At 38.9% G+C, this 23,843-nt stretch overlaps 1 protein-coding gene across 10 annotated transcripts in view; it reads right to left on the bottom strand.

Annotated features, from left to right (window-relative positions):
* Nucleotides 1-23,843, bottom strand: part of mtmr4 (myotubularin related protein 4) — a 94,022-nt gene that overhangs the window by 20,298 nt on the left and 49,881 nt on the right. For all 10 annotated transcript variants that reach the window (XM_017725134.2, XM_017725131.2, XM_017725132.2 and 7 more), the window contains 2 exons: nucleotides 21,917-22,006; nucleotides 4,757-4,873 (listed from right to left, as the gene is read on the bottom strand). In XM_017725134.2, the coding sequence (XP_017580623.1) occupies nucleotides 4,757-4,873; nucleotides 21,917-22,006 (207 nt within the window). The remainder of the gene's footprint in view (nucleotides 1-4,756; nucleotides 4,874-21,916; nucleotides 22,007-23,843) is intronic.

The raw sequence follows: 23,843 nt of genomic DNA, 5'->3' as shown, positions 1-23,843 counted from the left end.
TGAATTTTCCATTGAGTCATTTTTCCAGAATTTATTTCTACAAAATAAAAACACTAAGTTTCTTTTCTGTCTAGTTAACTTTTATGAATAAGTGTAATATTACAAGAAGAAAACAGAACACCACAAGCTATGTAAGGTGTGTACGACGTTTTAGAGTACAGAGAAAATTCATGGTTCAACTTCATTCATTTTAACTTGAATATCATCTGATGCTAGTTGCAATCAGTATACTGGTTCATCTTAGTTATTGGTTGAGATCTTCCTCAGGTATAAGTTTTGTATATGTGCCAAACAGTAACATTATCTAGTTTAGCTGAGAGGCTGAGTAAGGGATGTTTGTCACATCTAAAATTTAAATACAGACCCAATATCACCTCACCTCAGACCTGTCTAGTCAGTTTCATCAGCAGGAGTCCACTTAGTTTTTGAGGCAGGAGACCGTAAAGAAACAGCTCATCTTCTGAGTTTAGCCTTACGCTGACATCTAAAGCAGCAACTGTGGACCAGCTGGTATTGATTGTATAACTGTAATATTCTCCAGTGTTTTGTGGTCAGAGGCACAAGTGTATGGGACGCCCAAAAGAGATGAATGACTTCAGAAAATCGATGAAGCTGAAGTTGCAGCAGTTACATTTCAGACGCCTGTACATTTTTGGCCATACAGCCCACTACTATCTAATACATTGATATATTTAGAAAATATGATAAAATTTTATCCATACTTTCCAGCATTAGGTATGTCACTGCTATTCGTTCACTAGTAGACATTCCAGCTTAAAAGTGGAAAAGACTATTCAGAACACAATGAGATCACCTTATTGGCCCGGGACTAACCCCCCCCCCCCCCAAAAAAAAAACAAAAGAAAAAAAAAATGAAAGAAAGGATGTTATTGTGGGAAAGAGGAGGAAGAGATGTGAAATGGAAGGACAAGTGCAAGTACTCACAGAAATCTCAGTGTCCACACCTGGGTACATCTACCACACACCAGGACACAGACAAAGAGACAGAAGGAGGGAGGGAGGGGAGAGAGAGAAAAAGAGAGAGTAGGTGACAAAAGATGGGAAGACAAAAGGGGGATAAAACAGGCAGAAAAAAAGAAAAAAATGACTGAGCAAAAAGGACAAAGAAAGTGGACTTTTAAATGGAAAGGCAATGCAAATGTGGAAATAAGCAGCGGCTACATAAAAGAAAACGGAGTCTAAGCTATATATGGCATGAAATAAGTCAGGCAGTAAGAATAGGTTTCTCAAATACACAAAAGAGTGAGCTGGTGACGGGTGATGGGTGCAACTTTTGAAGTGTCAGATTCGTACCAAATCTTTCAGATCTTTTGTAAATTCAGAGTTTGTAAGCAGAATGATGTGAATAGTAGTTTATTACATCTGTTAACCATGCCTACAGCAGTGTCCCAGTAACCTTTAGAGTGAGATTTTCCAGTTAAGAGTAGGAAAACTCCCTTCCGATGATGCATCTTGAAGGTGGTAGGAGCTTTTGAAAAACTACAACTGTTTGTGTTAGCTGGTGAATACAGATGGATGGAAAATAACTGCGAGCTGCTAAAGAGCCAAATACCTTTTTGCAGCTGTATAACTTTAATAATTATCTTTAAATCATCATTACCATTGAGAGAAATGGATTACTCAAATGACAGAAACGCCTCATCAGATTAGGAGGACAACAAGCTAAAAGCTAAAGTCAGCACGGTAGCCATTTGACTGACTAGATAACTCTGTTCAGCACCTTGGCTGAAAGGGTTAAAACATTTTGCTGGTACCCAGTTTGTGCTGAATAAAGATATAAGAGTTTTCTTAGTTTTCTTTACGATTTTGTTAAACGACTGAGGTAAGAGTGGCAATAATGCTAGCTTCGTTGTATTTGTTAACCTATCGGCGACAACACTAGCAGTCAGGATTGGTTGACACCACAGGGATGGTTCCATCATGTACAGTATTTGTGTAATGCATGCTGGGTATTGTAGTGAGAACACTAATGAAGAAAAACATGAAAGCAATCGGTCTTTGTGTTATGGAGTATTTGAAATGTAATAATTCTGGTAATGTTTAGGACATTTTTTTAAAACGTTAACAATGCCTTTAAGTAGCTTACTGCTGTAATACCCTTCCAATATGTTGTCCAAGACAGTAGAGCTGGTGATCAGATCACATTTATTTAAACTGCAGATTATTTGCTGTTCAAGAAATGAGATTTCATTAAAAAATCTAAAAATGCAATACGTTGGAAATTTTTTCAGTACCTTTGTTGAGAAATGATTTGAAAATGTTTTTTGTTTCTGTATCTTTTAACAACACTGTGATAATATCAGAATAACATGAGTGATCACACTAATCACTGATGTCATGATAAGAAACATTCATAATCACCCCTTCCCAACAAATTAGCTAGAGTAAGATATGAGTGCTCTGTTATAGCTGCTGTAGCCATCTCAGGCCAACTGGGCTATTCATGGCAAACGAACACAAAGCTCGTCTTTAAGTTCAACTTAGCCAGGCAGGTCAAAACAGGACACGGTCAGTTGCCTCAAGGTTGACGCAACCTGCCTCTAGGGATTCTGGGTAAGTCTGAGCTGAACCGTCTCTGGTTTTTATGCAGCTTAGAAAAAAGAAAAAGAAAACAAAAAAGAAAAAAAAGAATAAAGAATAAGGGCTAAGGCAGTCATGGTTGACACTGCAAAGATCCCGTAAAGTCTGGCACTGCTTTAATGATTATCAGGCTGGTCATCTGCCTCCAGACTTCAGGACAACGAGGAGGGAATGTGTGGGTGTTTTGAGGACAAACAGAACCATGAGTTAAAGGGACCAGGAGCAAAACTGGCTCCTGTCACTTATGTCAAAAACAGCACAGGTTATGTCACAGGGTCATTGTGATCATGGCGTAAGGCAACATTATGAAAACACATCACTGCAGTGACGAGACAGAAGGACAAATACTCATGACATTCAGTTTAACATGTCAAATGTAAAGGGTAAGGCATGCAAGCAAATGAACAAATGTGTCAAATGTAAACTGGCTGCAGTATTCTGTATTATCTGATAGAGGCTTGAGCTGACTAACGGTAGTATTGTGAATCACTGAGAAAGTGCATCTCTCTCAATTGCCAAACAAGCCACATGATTTAATTGTCAGAAACTTCCCCCTTCGGGGGTTTTAAGATACACTACACAGAGTATCTTCTCCAACAAAACATGAATTGTTCCGATATTATTATTGCTACATTACAGGTTAAGCATAATGATAAAAAGACAATTTAAAGCCACACCATGTAAGATGTGCGGATTTATAGGCCTCCCTGGTCGAAATGTGTAACTGCACGTTTGTGGTTCGGAACCCCTTCCCCGACAAGATGAATCTGATTGGAAGTGTGTTCAAGGAGAATGCAATTAAAAGTTGGTGAAGGATGTGTCTTCTGAGGGTGTACGTGAATCATCTACTATTGCCACCATCTCTTCATCAGTGTATAAGTGCATTTGAGATCTAAACATTTCTTTTTAAGCCTGCATGTGTGATGTTAATACATAGACATATGTGGTCTGTCAAACTCCCATGACACTTGATCTGAAGCCTGCAACTTTAGCCTGTTTTTCGTCCTACTAACTTAGTAATGCTACTTCATTCAAAAGTAAAATTGTTGACTCGTGTCTGTATCATGTATCATTTTCTGCTAATTGTATTGCACAATTCTAGTTATTTATAGAGTAAACAATATATATGAAATGAGCCACAATTTGTTTTATTTCTTCCTCCTAATACATGTTAAATACAGTAAATACATTTGTGCATTAAAACATGCAGAGAGGTGTATTCTCTGTAGAAGGCACCCTAACTTACTTTTACTTAAATCAACAAAATAAGTAATCTGACCAGGAACCCATTTAATATATAGATAATATATACGCAAACATTTAATCTATATATTAAAGTATGAATCTATAAAAAAATATTTAAATTTAAAATATATGCTAATTATCAGTTACTGATATCGGTCACAGTGAGGTCATCATTTTCAACCTAGAAAGAGCAAATTGGTGCATCCCTACATTTTTGAGTGCTAAATGTAACCTCAGACGCTGTAATTTCAGCAAAGCTAATAAATGGCAAACACTCAGGTCATTTGTGCTGAAGTGTAAGAGAGCCCAACATGACCTCACTCACTCTTTGGTGTGCCGTGAAAAAACCAGCAGCCTTTCACATCGGGGGCTAAAAGCCAACAGTGGCTCGAGAAAGGCTTCACCTCGCTGAGATGAGAACTAAAAAGGTCTCCTCCTCCTCAGAAATCTAGCTTACAGCAGCTGGGGAATTAGGATAAAAGGCTCAGAGCAACTTTAACCAAGAGCACTGCATGAGCAAGGGTAGAGTTTCCATAGTGGGTGGCCTAGGAACTCTACCAAAGTGATTGCAGGGAAGCTGATAAAAGCATTCATTACTCCTATAATGCAAACTTTAGCACAAATGCTGGTATAACTCATGGTGAACAGGCTTGGTGGCCATGCAAATCATATGTCGGTTACATTTCTGGGGTTTTTCCCCACATTTTACAGTTAAACTCACTCAAGTGATGCTACCTGAGGAGAGTGTGCATGTTAAAAGTGTGCAAGCATGTCAAAATATTTCATCATCTTTCTTATGTACAATTTTTTTCAGATATGTTTAAAAAGATCAGTAAAAGCCATGGTTGCTTAAGAGCAGGTCCAATTCAACACAGCATCCTCTTGTGACGTGCGTGGGCTGTGCTCTTACATTGATGATTGAGTCTTTGAACTTGATGTGGAGTCTGTAGTTGGAAATAGCGATGATGGCATCATCAGCACGGCCCAGAAACTCCACCCCCTCCCCTTGAAGAGCTGGGAAAGGCACCTGGAGAGAAAAACAAACTGATTTTAGAACTGAGAAACTCTATAACACTAACAGCGATACTATACTACTCTTGGTAGAATGTCCTCTTATGTAGGACCAGGGTAGTCTTAATCATAAATCAGGAAGAAAATGAAATCACAATGCTGTACCAGAATGAACACTACATTATCACCTTAATCCTCCTACAAAGCACAGCCTCTCAAAAATCATACCCAAAAAAGCATACCCAAAACCTCTAAACCAACTCAAATATTCCCAACACTCTCAGACTATCAGACAAATAAAGGGTTGGAATTGCTGCAGGGCCCACAATACATTATCATGAGACTTGAGTCACTATAGAATTCTATTGCAATACTTAAGGTTTTACGATATGCTAAGCATGGCGAGTTTTACAATTTATCTTATTAAACTCTTTGTATAGAACTATAAGAATAGGACTATATCAACATTTACATTTATTTAAAAAAGTAGTAGATGCTCCACTTTTATTGAATGTTTTACCAAGTGACATTAGTTTAATAAAATAGTAAGCATGACATTTCTTGCATGCAGGACAAGCATGTTATCCACTACACTATCCAACTCTGGTCTCCGACTGATGCACACTTTGGTGATTTTTCTGGTTAAGCACAGCTGATTCAACTCATCCGTTAATTACCAGGTTTAGTTGGTGTGCTTTCTGAACTGTGCTGGTATCCAGCCCTCAGTTCCACACCACTGATCTAATGACTGACTCCAGTCACAGAAGCCCGTCTCGCCAGAAAAAGATAGTAGAATAAGACACAAATAGATAATCTATAATCAATCAAATAGCATACCATTGTGCTTACTACAAGTTAAATATACAAGAAACTAATAAAACTGGGGTCACTAATCCTACCCACATAGGGCTGGTGTGGCTGCAGGCTTTCAATTCAATCAAGCAGAAGCACAGCTGATTCCACTGTTTTTTAAATCAGCTGGACTCAGTCTTCAAACAACTGATTAGTTATATGAAGAGCTCCTACTTTGTACGAATGATAACCTGCAGCCATACTGGCCTTCTATGGATTGATGTTCTCTGTAATAAAATATTATTTGGTCCTCCATGCATTGATATTAATTGTAAACCCAAAGTATCACAATATACTGCATCAAATTTTTCCTCCCACTCCTACTCACTCCAGCAGAATGTGGAAGAACAGGCATAGCCAATCACAAGCAACATCCAAATCAATACACCTATAAGTCAGTTAGTTATTGAAGCGGGTCCATCAAGAATTTATTCTAACAACTTTTACACTGTTCACAAAAGTAACTTTATTCTTCCCAGCAGCTTTAAACCTCTCTCTTTAAACCAGCAAAAGTGGATCTTGTTCTAATTTACCCCTCACAGGATGCCATTCTTGCCATCGGTTTGCGTGGTTACCTGGTCGGTGCCCTGATGGCAGCGCAAACTTGCAGGCCGTGGGTAAACAGGACCTCACGGGTAGGCCCCTGGGGTCCCCTGCTGGCACAATGTTTAAAAAACCAGGCAGGCGAAGAGAAGGCTTGTTTTTTTTAAAAGCCCTGAACAGTGCAGCTGTACATGCAGTCCTGGTTTCCTCTGAAGTACCAAGCAAAAAACAGGGGCAGACTAAACAAAGATGTGTTTGTATGTGTGGTGGCTAGGTCTGGGCACAAGTGCTTCTAAACACTTGGGCTCTATAGAAGCTGAGATGGAGCTTCATGAGACTGCATAACTTTTGGTCAGAGTTGGTTCAAATTCACTTCAGATCAAATTTAAACTGAGAGGCTGTGCAACATCAGTGGAAAATTTTAGTCCTGTGCCAGTGGAAAGTGCTGGAGAATACTGGATGGTCTGCTAGGCCTTAGCTCATCATGAAAGGCAGGTACTCTTAGCACAATAAATCTCACTTGGTCTCCCTCTCCCACACTCCTGCCTCTGTACCTTCTCCATTGAATGTATTTCATGCTGGGTTTTCGTATCCTCTTATTAAAAGGAGTAATTAACTGATTATTTTAAAGAAATCTATGTTTTTGAGACTTAACACTAACAAACCTCGCAAAGCCTATTAAAGACTCCAAAATAATTTAGTGAAAAGCTAGGGAGTCCTTAGGCTCTTACTGTAAGAGAGAGCAGCAGAAGAGCTCAAAATATGCATCATCACTAGAGGTGCGGGAAATAAACATTTAATGTCTAGTATAGGCTAAAAATATGAACGAAAATGCAGATTTGCTTTTCTTTGCTTTAAACTTTAGCTATAGCCGTGTTTCTTCCATCTCTGCCAGAAAACCTTTCCTCAGAAGTAGAGCAGGTTATTGTAAAATGTCTCTCAACGTTCGACTGTTTTAAGAGGCTGAAATTACGCATTACGGCCCTCTGAATTGTAATCGAATCATGAGGTGCCTAAAGATTCCCACCCCTAATTATCACCATCTAGGGCTGGTCAGAATAATTCGAGCACTTGAGCTCTGAATGGAGCACACATCTGAGTGAGTTTCCGGAGAGGCACCTGTAGTCAGGAGTCCAAGACAGCAGAATCGGTCTCGCTCTCTCTACATGGGTAAGATGGTGCTCCCTTTCATCACTCTGTCTGCTGACAAACAGAACTGGCAGTTAGTGTTCTCCTCCAAGTGTGCTGAGCTGTCAAATGAGTGTTAGAGGTTTTTTGAAAATTATGCTTCATGAGACTCAGAGGAAGAATGTGTTGACCTTCACGCTATATAATAAATAAGTTGGAGTTCCCAAGAGGCACAACAATCTAAGCGTTGTACCTGTCATCAGGAGATAAGTTCAATCCCATGTGATGCTACAGCCATCTGTGGCCGGGAGTCCAAGAGCACATTTGGCCTCGCACTCTGGGTGGATAGTATGGGCCTCCTCCCTACTTCTCAGATGCCTGTTTTCCTCAGAGAGCGTTCAGCTGTCCAATGATGTTGTGTGAGCAGCAATTCGAAAAGATGCGGTAGCAGTTCACAGGTCTCTGAGGAAGCCTGTTCTGGCCTTTGCCCCCGTAATGTTGTTGGCATCTTATGATTGGGGGGAGTCCTAACTAGTGGGTGGAACTGCAGACAACTAAATTGGGGAGAAAATTGGGGGGGAAATATCTTTTAAAAAGAGCTGGTTTAGTTGTATGCATCATAATATCATGCAAAACCATGAAGTTAAGTCTGATGCATCATGTCAAATTTGTAAACCTAAAGATCCTTATCTGAGCACTGCTTGGTAGGTTTCATGCCTTACACCACGGCTGATATCAGTTCCTGTGTGTCATCACCCTTTTACCTTGTTCTATTAATAAATTACTGCTGCCCATCTTTATTACGACCTGCAGTCACAAGCCTAAAATGATGGCTAATTTGAAAAAAAAAAAATAGTTTTTAAAGGTGATTGAGAACAAATTTTTGGGTATTCATTTGTAAATACCAACACGCTTTTGAAGCCTGTAGAATGCTGTTCAGATCAGTCCTATATTATCATGCAAACTGCTAACCAAAACCTGAAGTGAAGGTCAAATGAAATACATTTTTAAACATAATTTAATTGATTATAGTGACCAGTTATATACAAGGAATTTCATGCTTATAAATGCTCTCAGTTACACAGTCAATGAGTGAGTGAATTCTGCACGCCTTTGATAGCTAGCAAATGTTAATACATCTGAAATGGTCCATTAGCTGTGTCATTGTGATCCTGTTTCATTTGCACTGACTCCCCTCAGCTCCACCCACGCACTTCTCCAAGAGCACTTCGGCCCATCTGTGGATAATAAAAGAGCTTCCTCACATTTAACCAATGCCATTTTGGTTAAGGAGTGGTTAGGAGAAAAAACATGACAAAACAATAGTCCAGAGGAAAAGACGGAGAGAAAGACAGGGATTAACGTTTACTGCATGTGTCGCATCAGATGCCAGTATGTGAATCACATCATGAACAGAATACATCAACGTGTAAAGATCAGGCAGTCCCAAAACAGTAACAATATTAACAATAATCACATTTTCTCTTGGCATCCATCTAATTCCTCAGCTGAGGAATGAAGAACTGAATAGTAACAAAATCTGGCTCTTGCTTCAATTATTATTCATATTCAGACTAACTCATTCTAATTCACCTCTTACTGATGCCTGTAAGACTCATACGGATCTGCTTGAATGTATGTTGGAGAGGTTTGTGCACACAGACAAAAAAAATCTGATTATTAAAGTAAACAAGAAATGGAAACCATAATGCATTTTCCTTCAATAATATTTCAAAGTGAAACAGGATATTCATGTGGGAAATTATTTACAGCAGGTCTTGATTAAACCCATCAGGATTTGATTGGAGGAGAAGAAATACGGTATTACATTATCAGTTAATAGACGAGAGACGTTTCAGAATCAGACAGTTATAACATTTCAATGTAAATTTATGAGAACAGAAGACTTGCCATTTGAGGCACAATAAATCATTTTACCACAGACACAAACCAGTGAAGGTGGTCAGTGGCTAGTGTTGTCAAATGATGCAAAAAAAATAAATAAATTTGAGGCTTATATAATAACACCGTGTTGCGTCTTTTCATATATATATATTTTTTTTAATCATGTTAACAGCTTGTTACAACAGGCACCAAGAGTCATCTCTGCACATTGACAGAATGCCCTTCATAGTAAGGCAAAGCAAACAAGCATTTTGTTTTCATTAGTAGCAATAATCAAACATGTAAACCTGCCCCGCTGTTGCACAAAACCAGGGTTTGTGATTGGTTGTTCTGTATGGCAGTCAAACCCTCCCTTTCCTGTTAAAGTAGGCAGTTCTTAAAACCTACACAGTCTTTCTTACGAGCTCACAAACAGCTTGTAAAATACTCCACACTAAAAGTACTTTGGATTTTGTGTTTAGCATAACAATTGTTTCCTTTCTCCTGCCTGTTTACTACTAGTTTCTCCACTGCATTTCATTGCAAAGTTCAGGCACTGTCCTCAACTGTTTGACAGATTCCCATAGCGTTGAATACTCGATTAGTCGACTAGGGTCTACGCAACCTCTTGTATGTATGACACGGCTTAACAGACTAACAGTTGTTGCAAATAACAACAGAGACCAAACCAAGACTCACTGCCTGCAACCATGCTTCCCTTTCATTCACCGATAAAGAAGAGTACAGAGCATGCTGCTCAATGGAACACTTAAGTGTTGAGGAGGGATGAGTGATTGACATGCACACACATACATCTACTGTAGTCTCCAGGCTCTAAGTCAAAATAAAGCAACAAACAGCTTAGCCAAGGCAGAGAGAGAGAGAGAGCGAGAGAGAGAGCGAGAGAGCGCGCGAGAGAGAGCGCGAGAGAGCGAGAGAGAGAGAGCGAGAGAGAGCGAGCGAGAGAGAGAGAGCGAGAGAGAGCGAGAGAGAGCGAGCGAGAGAGAGCGCGAGAGAGAGAGCGAGAGAGAGCGAGAGAGAGCGAGAGAGAGCGAGAGAGAGAGAGCGAGAGAGAGCGAGAGAGAGAGAGCGAGAGCGCGAGAGAGCGCGAGAGAGAGCGAGAGAGAGCGAGAGAGAGCGAGAGAGAGATGAGGGAAATGAAAGATGAATGACAAGCTCTGTAGAGACCTAAAAAAGAAGGCAGGCGAGGTTCACAGGGCGTAACCAGATGAACATAGGAGGAGCGCAGCTTCAAAAAGGCTCTATCATATTCAACACAAATTGTACATGAGCCACAGAGGTTTACGATGAGTGAGTGCTTGTGAAGGGGGGCTGGGAGTGACTCAAACAGTCCATGAATCTTCACAAGTTAATCTACTTATCTGCCCACTCCTCTCTCTTTCAAGCTCAGCAGAATTAGCTATGAGTCACTCAAGTGGTCTAGACCCAAATCATGATTTTATATATACATAAAAGCTGACAATTTTCCTGAGGTTTATACATGATGGCAGCAATGTGTTAAGTCTCTACATGTAGGCTTTACACCTGGTATTAACACGCCTCTGTCTATTCAAGTTCATTTAATATGTTTAATCTGATCCAACTCTATGCCAAATACAACACTAACACACACACACACACACACACACACACACACACACATATATATATACATACATACATACATACACACATACATAACTGCTAATGGGTCATTTGGGGCATTTGTATCTCTATGGATGGTGATTTCTTTCATCAGACATAAATATGCACCTAATAGAGTGTGTGGGTGTTTTTCAACCACCTAGTCACAATCATGGAGGTGTTTTTCCTATATCATCCAATCAGAATTCAGACTGCCGAGTAGGTTTTCTGCCTTTTCCAAACAGTTAAATTTTCTTTAACCTTTGCGTTCCACTCTGACTATATAAAAAACACTAGTGGCAGTATTTTTGTCACTTTGGCAGCTAAAGGGAAAAAACATCTAGTGTGAACACCTAGCATCAACAGCCTTATTTACTTGAGTACTAGTAATGGCAGAACCAAGCAAGACAATCTTGAAGACTTCGATTCTATGGGAACCCCTGTGCTTGTGAGGTTTTTAATGAAAGATTTTGAAATAATTCTAACCATAAGCTGGATTTGGCTGGATGTGAACACCTCCCACCAGAACTAGCTTTCACACCTCCCAGCTTGGTAGCACTGTAAGATAGGGGGAGACCTAACTCGCAGGTGAATTGGATAAGACTAAAATGGGGGAAAAAACTGAGAAACAAAAAATGGTTAAAATAAGTAAATAAATTAAGACTCCCATAGAAAGAAAAAAATTTTTTAAAAGTTACCGCTTGATACATGGGCAGTTGTCAACCTCTCCGTGTTCTGGGGTTAACCAATAAGATCCAAAAGACAATATGTTTTGTACTGTGAACATTTTTCCCCAGAATATAGTTGAAATTATATTTTGCTTTATATATGCTACATGCAAGTTAATGTTTGCTCATGCAACTGACATAAGACCTCACCAAAGTATTATACACAAACCAGCAAACCATGTGTGGTGATGGAGGAGGAATTGAGTCAAAATTCAAACTTAAAGGCAAAGGTTTCATTTACAAGTTAAAAAAATGTTTATGATAAAAAGAAGTCTATATAAAATTTACATGCCAACATTATGAGTCAAATATTTTTTGAACAGGCCTTACAATCCTATCTGAGACAGCTGAACTTCACCCGCTGCAAAGGGCCTGTAATATTGAATGAGCTATATAATAGATGGTACATGACATCAGACTAATCAGACTGTGTGTGGTTGTTAAACACATTATGGCTCAGCACTCTTAAGCTCCATTGTGACCATGAAAAAAAGCTGCTTCTAACTCTTGCCTCTATGCTGGTGAGTCAGTGTTGTTGCAGTGAGCCAAAAGCAGCTCAATCCTCCTATCTCTTATTCATCAGCTCCTCCATGTTCATCTCTGAGCACCTGCTGAGGAAGCGGGGTGGGTGTGCGAGTGTCTGTGGACCCAGCAGACAGAGAGGTGGACAAAGCCGCAAAAGTGCCACAGGGTGAGCAAGACCTCAATATTTGAGAGGGGCAAACGATGACTAATCCTCATAAACCTACAGCAGACACATTCATCAAGCTGATAAGGTCAGTTTGCCTCCAATATCGGACAGGCATGCACACAGACAGCACTCAAATAGCCATGTTACAGGGCCTGCACAGAAAACGAACTCAAACAACATTTACCAACCCTGAGCCAACAAAACTCCACTAAACTGCAAATAAAACAAAGAGCTTTGAATGATACAATAACCAGGTATAGAATGCCAAGGACTGACAATGGCCATTCAGTAGCGGAGATAAAGGAGACAGACGGGTACGACTGGCTCTAATCTTCAACTAGATCATCATAATTAAACTGTTTCAGTTCGTCTTTTCTTTGACTTGTTTTATGAATTAAAGGCTACAACAAACTGAAAAAGGAGAATAATTTTACAGTTAAACACTGTTAAAGATCAGGCCACAGCATTTTTTATTTTATTTATTTTTAAGAGTCTGAAGTCACTCCAACTTGGCCATCCTAAAATACAGAATTTTTCTTTTTAAGCCACTCAGTTCTTAATTTACAACCATGTTCTGGATCACTGTCATGATGCATGACTCAACCTCATAGAAAAATGCTGAGACAATCTGCTGTGGAATTTCCTAGAACAGCTTGGAACTCACTGAATTACTTTGAGTTACATTCATTATTTGAGGTTATTTACTTAACTACTGAAGCTATTATTTTAAATATTTAACTGCAATGTATTTTATAATTTACTTATTATTTTAAGCAATAATTCACCATATTATAGTTCACTCATTCATTTCAAGCTCCCTCCAGAGCCCACAAGGCAGCAAACCAGCTCCACACCACTATACTTCCTCCACCATGCTTCACTGTTTGCCAATATCATCCAATATCACCATCCTGTCAAAAAATGTCTCTAAATTTAACCTTTAGCATTAAAAACACAAAAAAAATTCTACAAAAAGAAATTATATTATTGATATTATTATCAGTTATATTATATCATTACTGATATTATTATTATTGTTTCTAATGCTCCAAAAAAAAAAAAAAAAAAACCCCACAAAATAGTCAATTCAGAACAGACAGCCATATTTAACAAATTCGATTTCACAAATGAATCATCTCAGTCAGTAAAGTACTATATACAAAAAATAATGGAATATAAAATATAAATACAAATATAAACTGATAACAGTCAATATTATTGGTTATTGGAATTTTAGCCGTAAAATTTTATACTGTGCCACAAAATAATACCAGTCGGTCTAAACTTCACAGCTGGGAGATGGTTTGGTGTTCACCATAACACTGTATGCTTCAACTTTTTGGAGTAGGTGCTGAAAATCTCATCCCCTATATGAGGAAGGCTCTGCTCCTTTGCTCATTCAGTTAAAGCACCAGAAGTCCCGCTCTGAGCCTGCTCTCAGACAGAGTGGGTTGCAGGACACTGGGATGTATGCTGGAAGAAAGTACCTGTCTCTCGCTCAGTATGAGTCACAGCAGCACACACGTCCCAATAACTTTGCGCCTGCAGCCTTCCCAGGTTTAAAAAATTGAATGAGGGGGGAGACTGATTAAGTTTGACCACAGTCGTGACTGACTTCTTCAAGAATGCCAAAAAAAGGAAAAAGGAAATAATGATGTAAAGACGGGCCTGTATCCATTCCCCACACACACACACACACACACACCTGTTTATCATCATTGAACAAGTATAATACAATAAGAAATGATTTTGTGTGTGTCAATGTGTTCATATGACCACTTCCAAACAAACACCTCCTTTTGGCAGTGCAGTATTATTTGTAGACCTCATCCAAAACCTGGTTTGGCAAATCAATATTTCCATTACGTTAAATCAAGTGTGCTTTTTATGCAAGTTAACAAATCCATGTAATGGCTGGAGAAAACCTGATGAAATCGGGAATCAAAGTAACTCAAGATATCAACCATTTTTTAAAAAATATTAAATTCTTGTTACTTTTTTGCTGTTTTTTAATATGTTCAACAGATTTATCAATATCAGTATGCGGTGGATGTGGGCAACCAGTTATTTGGCAGCAGACGTTTTGTCCTATGTACATTTAATGTCTGCTTTACATACATTTCCCCCTGAAAACGTTAAGAATCCTCTGACTTAATGCCTAGTCATACCAGACTTTCGCTTCTCTATTTTCTTCGCAGGGGTGGGGGAGAAAAAAGGGACCACCTATACTAGCCTAAGGTGATGGTTTCAGGGGAACAGCTAATGTTAAAAATGTTAACTAGTTAAGCAGTTTATTTTTATGCAACCGTGAATGACGCACAATGTGTTGACTGGGGAGCAGTCACTGCAGTTTTTTCCAGAAATAAGACACCACAGCTTGCCCTCTTTTTCTATAGCTTCACGCCTCAAAGGTTTGCAATTTCGCAGGGTTAAAATTCACTTTACTGCATTTTCACTTCCCTCTTACTATTCAAATAACTGGCTTTTTGCCTGCCAAAGTCTACTGGCATCTGTATGACCACAAGCTTATGCCTTTAAGAAGTATGAAAAATGTGCTAATTGACATTACTAAGTTACATGAAAGCAAGGCTAAAATCAACACCATCATTTTACAGCAGCTACTAAAATTGCAGCCTACTGCTGCCAAAACCACCTGACTACCACACTTTAAGCTTGCTGGTTTATGTGCAGTTCTTTGGTGAGGTTGCCAGTCTTATAATGTCAATAACATGAGCAAGTGTTAGCTTACACATAGCACATACGAAGCAAAGTTTGTGTAGTGAAATTTTAATTCAAACTACTTTCATATCAAACAGTAAAGCACTGTTTAGCTGTAGTTTTCTTATGTATTTCTTTTATACCTCAATTTTCACCCCGTTTTAGACTCCTCTCCAATTCCACCTGCTAGTGAGATCTGCCCATATCACACAATGCTAACAAGCTGTGAGGGTGAAGGCTGGAATGTGCTTCTTCTAATAAGCAAGACGTGCCACTACAGCTTTCTAAACCTGTGCTAATGCAACAACCTAAGACATGCCTGAAAGAGAATAATAACCCCCAATTCTCTTACATCAGCCAAACGGCGTCCACTTTGGTCAACCCACCCACCCAGAGAGAGTGAGGTCAATTACACTCTCTTGGACTTCTAGCCACGGGTGGGCGATGGCACTCTTGCATTGTCGTTTTTCAGTTTAACAGAAGTTGAAAATGTCTGTTCTTCATATTGCATGTAAATTTCATAATGAATGGACCAAAAGAAACTGCCAAGAAATTACTTGGTAAAACGTCTGGTTCCATTGACTTACATTAAAAATGAAGCATGTTTTTTTGTATTTATATATGGAGATAGCAACAGCAGCAATTATATATATATATATATATAGTCAAGCCCCGATAGTTAAAGGTGGTACGGATTACACTGAAGATTTAGCTTTTCAATAAATGAGAATATTACAAAAGGAACCTAGCAAACATCAAAAGTTCCTTGTCATGCTGCTATATAAAAAAGTTCTGATATACACATGCATGCATGTGTGAAAATGACTGTATGAGAGAAAAAGAGATAAAGAAAACCAGAAAAAACAAGAGATATAAAATGAGAGGAGAGGCAATTGCCTCAAAGCAGTGTGGTAAAGTACTTCATAAATGAGTAAAAGAGCTGATGAGCCTTCAAACCTCACACTGCATACCCTCACAAAGCTGTGGCAGACAGGCAATTTTCTGCCTGTTACTGAGGTACTGGAGTGTGCTTCACTCATGGGCCTGGTCAAACGGGTCAGTCTGTCCATGTGTACCTGTACATCTCTGTCCATGCAAGATAACAAGACTGACAGCTTTCATACAGCAACAAAGACATACAAACTGAGTGGTTGCTCAGTGCTTTCTAAAAATATTTTTAACTTGCATGGAAAAAATTTAATGTGCCAATTAATTTTCACTATTTCAATTTCAATGTTAATTTTGCAATGTTTTTTTGTAAAACAGGCTGTAGAGACCTTACTGCCCTACAGTGTGTACATCACTGCCTGGCGTTTAGCTTCAGTGCACAATATTAGCAGCACTGCTCGGCTTCTCGGTGCTTCTGTTTAGTACTCTGTGTGTGTTGTTTTATTTTGAATGATAATAGTTTTACTGATAACTGTGACTAACGGCATCGTTTCAGCATGGCCGTCAGACTTCTGTACAGTGTGAGTATATAAACCGTAGGCTTTGTAAGTACACAGTGGTCTGTTCCAACATGCAGTGTGAGTCACCAAGATCAAGATTTTCAAGATCACACAGTGTATGTCTGGCTTTAGAGGATACGCAACTACAGCTAAAGCAGCCAAAGAAAATACTCCAAGATGTAAAACTCCACATGTGAGCCCCTCTGATGTGATTCCTGCTGTTACTGTGCTACAGAGACTGTTGTTGAAAGACACAGATGAGAAGTAAAACTGTACTTTAAATACAGCTGTGCAGAAGTGTTTTTCTGACAGTCCACTCTTCTCCACTGTACCGCTACTCGATCCAAGGTAACTAATGTAGCATTGCTAACTAATGCACTTTTAAAATGAGCTTGATTTGAATGATCTCATTGTTACTAACTGTTCATTTCCAAGTAGGTTACTCAGTTTGGTATCAGAAAGTACTAAAAATATTGTTATTTAAACTAACAACTTTTTTTATCCGTGTTTCAGTGCATTATTTTTTGGGACTTGAGCACTGGAGTCAATATTCTGTTATCATGACAATGTTTTGCCTGAGAATGCCTTCAATGAGTAATAATTGTGGCCTTTGAGTGGGTCACGAGAACATCCTTGTACAGCAGAGATTTATACTCAGGAAAAAAAAGATGCGTTTTAGAGAGATATTTATGGCCCATTCCACACTGTTAATGGTGCATTTCGAAATCTACTGTAAAAGCACATGGGTGTGCTCTAAAACAAAGATTGGCGCAATCTTGTTCTGCTCCATTTCACCAGGTAAAAATGCCCTGCATAAGAATAAAGGTACAAGGTGGATATTGACAAAGATTTATGCCTCATAAAACCAAACAGTAAGAGATGACGTTAATGTCTCCTGTGTTGTCCTCTCAGAGCAGCTGCCGTCTCATTTGTGCCGCTGTTTTCGTGACCCTGGTGGTAACACTGATCTGTGGAAAAAAAGCACATTCATTTTTCATGGAGCTGGAGTCTAAATAGAGGACGCCTGAGCAGCCATGAAAGCCCAAAAAGCTACCAAGGGATCAGGTGAGACAGCTAGGCACTGTCTGCAGTCTACAAAGATAGCTTTTTCAAAACTACCACATGGTAAACAAGTCAATACTCTTAGTAATGTTTGATTATTTAAATAGGCAACATCGATGTTTTGTCTACAGACAAATCAAATTCTGCATGCTAATTTGACCAAGATGGGCAAGGATGCTTATTAATGTGTTTTTTTTTTTTAACACTTCTAGAATCAACATCAGGTATAAACCACTGTGGATGTGCGTTTGCTAATTACGCTTTAAATAACTGATTTAAAATGTAACTGTCTTTGCTCATTGTGTGCAAACACTATGTAAACAAGCCTAAAGCAGCCACATTGCTTCCTAACTCTCAAAACCTGGTAGATCCCAAGTGACAACAGGTGAAATAAACAAACCATCACTCACCACTGTCCTTTACGTGCACCAGTTAGAAGTAAGAAAGAAGAAGATGATTACCCCTCAGTAAAAGCATTTTTCTGCTTGTCATTTAAATCAATTTTTCTCAACCTAAAGGTTGAAAGCACACCAATTCATATACTATTTGTTGGGATGTACACATAAGATTGTGTGGAAAATTACTGTAGTCAGTTCAAATAATTGTGACTATTTGTCAGGCTATCATTTGATAATTGTGTCTAGCCTATATGCTACGTTCAGTACAAATTAAGCTATAACAACTGGAATACTTCCCTGTGCTGAATCTAAGAAACACAGGGTGTTCAGAAAATGACTTTTCCACATCAACGTTTTGGGGATACTCCACTTAGTATGAGTATCACAATCCAAATTCTGGTATTATGACAAACCTAAGACAGGCAATAGCTTCTAATGTCAGGAAAGTACAGAGAACCTCAGTGGCCCCTATGCACAGCAAGCAACAAAGGTAGACAGACAGACAGACAGACGGACAGAAAGATAGTTCTAATTAGACAGCTAGAGTAGACAGTAAGCCCCATGGACAGATAGTGACTGCTGGGTAAAAGCAAGCAGGGAGAGCCAGACAAATGGATAGTCAAAGAGTTCCTGCTGCAGGAGGCTGCTGACACACTGACAGAGAGCCTGTCATTTGGTTAATTTCAAATAGCATTTCTTTACTTCAATAACACAAAACTCCCTACTCAGTGTGGTACTGATCTTCTTTCTGTACTAACGAATGAAAAATGCTTCCAAACTTCAACAAAGGTCATCACTAACTCTTCCTTATAACACACAGTGTTATAACACGAAGCCTGTTATTATGCTTATCTACTCCGGACACCATGGCACCATCATTCAAATAAACCTGCAATAACAGAAGGAGGAAAAAAGCCAGCGCTGCTGATGACAGAATAACAGAGACTGGATTTAAAAAAAGAACTTCTTATCTAGGGAAAGTGATCAGGGACAAGGAAAAGACTAACCAGAATGCTATCGCTTACAAAGACAGCTCTTTAAAAGTGGTGCAGTAGGAAGCCATGTAAATCTATGGCCTAACATGCTGAGATGCATTCAGAGAGTGAAAACATCACTTTCTTTGAAATGCTACAGACCAAAATCAAAATAATGGAACAACTGACGCTTGGATATGCTTTCCTGAGCAGATCACCCCTATTAATGGGCACTTCAAGAACTGGATGCATCATAAAATAAAGACAGATTCAGACCAATGATAGAGAACATGTAAACAACTAGAGTATAATAATCGCCTAAAATGCACATTAACAAGTAGCTGACTGGGTGACTGCCTATTGTACCATTATCTTATTTTTATTTAAAATTCCCCCCCCCAATTGCTTGATTGGCCCTTTATTCATTTTCCTGGCCTTAGCTGCTACTTCCTGCTACTTAGCGTGTGCATTTTGTCTATTTCAGCTTGTTTGAAAGCCTAAGAAAAATGAACAATGATAAATGTGTGTTGTGTAAATATCTAAGTATCTTTATGTTAGAGTTGGGTAATACAACCATAATTTAGAGTTATTGTGATACATTACATCACAAAGTCTCATTGTGAACACCACTACTTCTGAAACTGCATTTCATTACAATAAGTGCCTCTTAAATTCAGCTTGCTTTACAGTGCAGTACGTGAGATGTTCTTTTATATGAAATTTGTTCTCAGTTTTTGAAACCAGTGAGAATTCCATCTTCTGGATATTTGCAGTCAAACTCATAACTTTCTGGGCTCTCTCATAGACTTGCCAGACCATTTTCATTAATGTTTTAAAGATCTATTAATACTATTCTTGTACATCTCTATCCAACTATGTGCAAATTACTCTCTCATATTCAAATATGTACTCTCTTGTATGGTGTGTTTGCTGCAGTTTTAAAAATACTTGCATGATGATACTCTGAACGCAATAACCGAGGTAGCTTCAAAGGGTCTACCACCAGACCTGGAAAAAAATAAATACTGAAAACTCTGCTGCGGTTTATAAAGAGCCAAATCATGTGTGTTGTTGAAATTATAATAATAATAATAATAATAATAATAATAATAATAATAATAATAAAAATAAAAAGATATCATGTACAGGGAACAAACAAACATGGTATTGTCTTGCAAATTTTAGTTGACAATTTCTATGTATTTGAGCTAAACACATTAGAAAACAAATAAAATCTTAAATAAAATATAAAAACATGCCAAAACTTCTGCACAGCCACATGTGTTTTATCTATCCTCAATGTGTTAAATTCAGCAAATAAACAGAATTTTTTTGTATTAAATTGTGCACAAGTGTATTCTCTACATGAGGTGTGAACTTATTTAGAAAATCAACAAAACATATTTGATCTGAAGTGCCAAAGCTTCTGTCTAGGACCGTATGTATGTACTTATTCTGCTACTGAAAACCTCCTGAGGATCAGTCACCAGCAGAAGTCATTTAACGCTGTGTTGCTGCCCAGTCAGGCTGTGTCAGGAGCTGTGAGCTGAGAGTGCTCTGCGTGCTCCATAGAGCTGCTCTGGAATGCAAAGCCCTGCAGCTCCCTTGCTAAGCCATGAGATCACTGCTTGGACCAAATCCAAAGACAGACTCACGCTTCTCTTCCTAATGATCAGTCCATCTTTCTTTCTTGCCCTTTTAATCACTTTTGGTCAGGACCTGACCTGGTCTATTTCTAACACCCCTTCTGACACAACTTTCTGTTTTTTACCCTCTACTGCTTTGTTTTGCCTCCACTGTCCAACAACTCCATCTCTTGCTTTCTCTGTCTGGCTACCTAATCCAGTCTGTGCAATTGGCTGAGCTGTATAATCCATCATTAGTGTGGGCTGACAGTTGAGAGAACTGCCTAAAGATTGCTTAGACTCGGCCGTTCCACAGGAAATGCATGTACGTGAGATTGTAGTACATGAAGTTCTGAGCAGAAGAAAAGCTCAAAGTTAAAAGACAATTTGGTAACACTTTAGTGTAAGATGTTGTCATAAAGCCTTATGACCAGCTACATAAGCTAGTCATAACAACTGACATAACCCTACATAAATGCTTATAAATACTTATTCCAATAGGCGTCATTCGCTATAAAAGTTACATCTGACAGGTTTGTTAAAGTTTGCTAAAGTTGCCTGACCGATGACTCCTTTTGGAATAAGCATTGATAAACATTTATGTAGGGTTAGGTCATTGTCATGACAAGCTTAGAGTACCCTACAGTAAAGTGTTCTTAAGAATTTTCATAACTGAACACAACCTACGTGAAATTATTCTGCATGATCCCCACATATCTTGCTGTTTTTTTATACTCAATTCTTTTTTATTGCTGCTTATTTCTTTAATTCTGTTCACTAGAGCTCCACAAAACAGTGCCTGCTTATAGCCATCACGATACTGGCCTATGCAATACTTTGCGGAAGGCTACAACAGTCCTCTAAACAACTACATCGTTTTTTTACTGTGTGCTGTGACCTTCACAAATCACAGTTCCAGATGCCTGTTTTTGTGCTTTTCTGATGAAAAAGTATTCATGACTTTCAAAAAAGCAAAGGAATGCAGGACAATCTTTACTTTGTCAAGACTAATTAATCAATGTTTTTGCTATAGCATTGCATATACTACAGGCTGCAACTCAAATATTTTGAAGACTACAGCGCACTTCTGCAAAAAAGCTGGTACATAATTAAACATAACACATACAGAGCTGCAAAGTCCCTGTACATGCAGGTTCTGGGTTCTGACATGGACACAATGTTTCTCAACCTATTTTTATCATAGGGCACACCACCCTGGTCAACACCAAGAAGCCATTCAAAGCAGAAAAACCAGATGAGTTGCTGCAAAATATCCTTACAGATAAGTTCCAACAGGTAACCTGGGAAAACCCTGGTTGTGCAGCTTGGGGTTATCTAACCCAAAGAGAACAGGGCGAACTCACCTGCAGACCCTCCTCCTCTTTGATCAGCTCTTTCTGTGGGAACAGGTCCTTGGCCTGGATATACTCCAGACTGGGAGGCCCCTCCTCACCCTGCAACACAGTAGCACACTGTATTAGCAGACAAGCTTCTGTAAATTGAGAACAATTATCAGTGTATGCTCTAATGTCATTTTATGTTCAGACACCCACATACGAGTATGCACACAAATGCATGTCACAGAACATCTGAACATCAGAGCATGTCACAAATATATCACTGTCCACGTTATTATTTATTTAGGGCTTCCTTGCTCACTGCTTCTTCTCACATGCAAAAACACATGATGTCCTAGTGCTAACTCACTGCCAACAGCATTAAAATAAATTATTATTAGAAACAGTCTATTACAAATTGCCTGTACTTGGGACAGATGTAATGTGGGCACACATGACTAACAGGAAAAAATAAATCTGATTGTTGAGCAATACAAAGGTATTTTGCTTTTCAGGGTAACTTTACGTGGATGTACATGTACACACCTACAGAAAACTTGGACTATGCGAGTATGGATTCCTAGAACGTTTCTGGGAGGTGCATTGTTCATTGTGGGACTACATTTTAAGCAAAACGGTAATCTGCTATCACAACGCAGTCACAGCCATCACGTAGCAGATTAAACATTGACCGAGAAGGACCTTGAGCAATCATCCACTTCATCACAGGATGAGGTGAAAGAACTCCCCTTGGCATTGGAGAAGGGTGCAGAAGTGAAAGGGACAGGAGTGACATTCCTACAAAACAAGGGCTCTGTTCAAATCACCAGTGAAGCCACGCTGGACAGCACTTCAGTGAAATCAAAAGATATAAATGTACTATGAGCAAGATATTTTGAAAGTGGTTTGATTGTTAAAACATCTGGAATAAAATAAATAAATAGATAAACAAACAAACAAAAAAAGCAAATGGGCTAAACACTGAGCCCTGAGGCACTCCTGTGCCTTATGCAGTGGGCAGCACCAGAAAGAAGTACTGCATTAAAAATTATAACTGTTGCTTTGGTCTTGTAGAAGCACAACCCCCTGTCAGATAATAATCTGATTTAATTTGTTTGCCTTTCAATTTCAATGCCAGGAAAGATGAAATAATTTATTTGGCCTCTCATCAGGTTCAACAGGGGGAAGAAAAAAAAAAACATTTTTGTTCCATACCAATTGGAGTAAAGGTACTGATTGCCATCTCTACTTTATTCTGGACTACAGCGTAGTCAGTGAGCTCAGCTGCTGGAGAGCTGCCCGGACGCCTCACCGTAAAGTATAAAAGGAACTTGTAAGAAAATTCAAGTACCCTCAATTCTACAACCATTCATGCTAACTGTAAAAAGCACCTCTAGTAAAATGTCATGACATTTGCACTGAACAGAACCTGAACTGGCAAAATGAGTCCTGTTTCAAAAAGGCTATAAGCTTTGGGCAAATGATACTGCTAAAACTAAATAATGCCAAATACTACAAACTGACAAAATCTTTTAATGCAAAAACATAAGATGGTCAAGAACTGTACTATGAGTGAAATCAAAGGCATGGCGTTTTGCACAATAAGATGGATATTTGACATTTTAAACATAACTGAGGACAAAGTTTGAGAAACTATATGCTGAGTATAAATAGGCAAACTCAAGCTAATCTAGTTAGTCTGGCTAGGGTCTCTTTTTCTACTATCCTCTGGCACTGGATGATGTAATTTAATGACCAGATGTGGCCATCAGACATAAACACAAAACTGGGGAGAGCAGACTGGAATACTGGAGACAGCCTGATCCAGATCCACCTCACAGTTAGGTGTGCCAGCTTTGAAGGTCAAAGGTCTGACAGGACACCAGCAGGTGGTTTAATGGTAATATGCAGAAGTAATGATGCACTTGCCAGGCACAGGGTGTTTTGGGAGCAA

This window comes from Pygocentrus nattereri, chromosome 23 (assembly GCF_015220715.1).
Source record: "Pygocentrus nattereri isolate fPygNat1 chromosome 23, fPygNat1.pri, whole genome shotgun sequence".
NCBI classification, from domain to species: Eukaryota; Metazoa; Chordata; class Actinopteri; order Characiformes; family Serrasalmidae; genus Pygocentrus; species Pygocentrus nattereri.
This window is presented reverse-complemented; position numbering and strand designations above follow the sequence as displayed.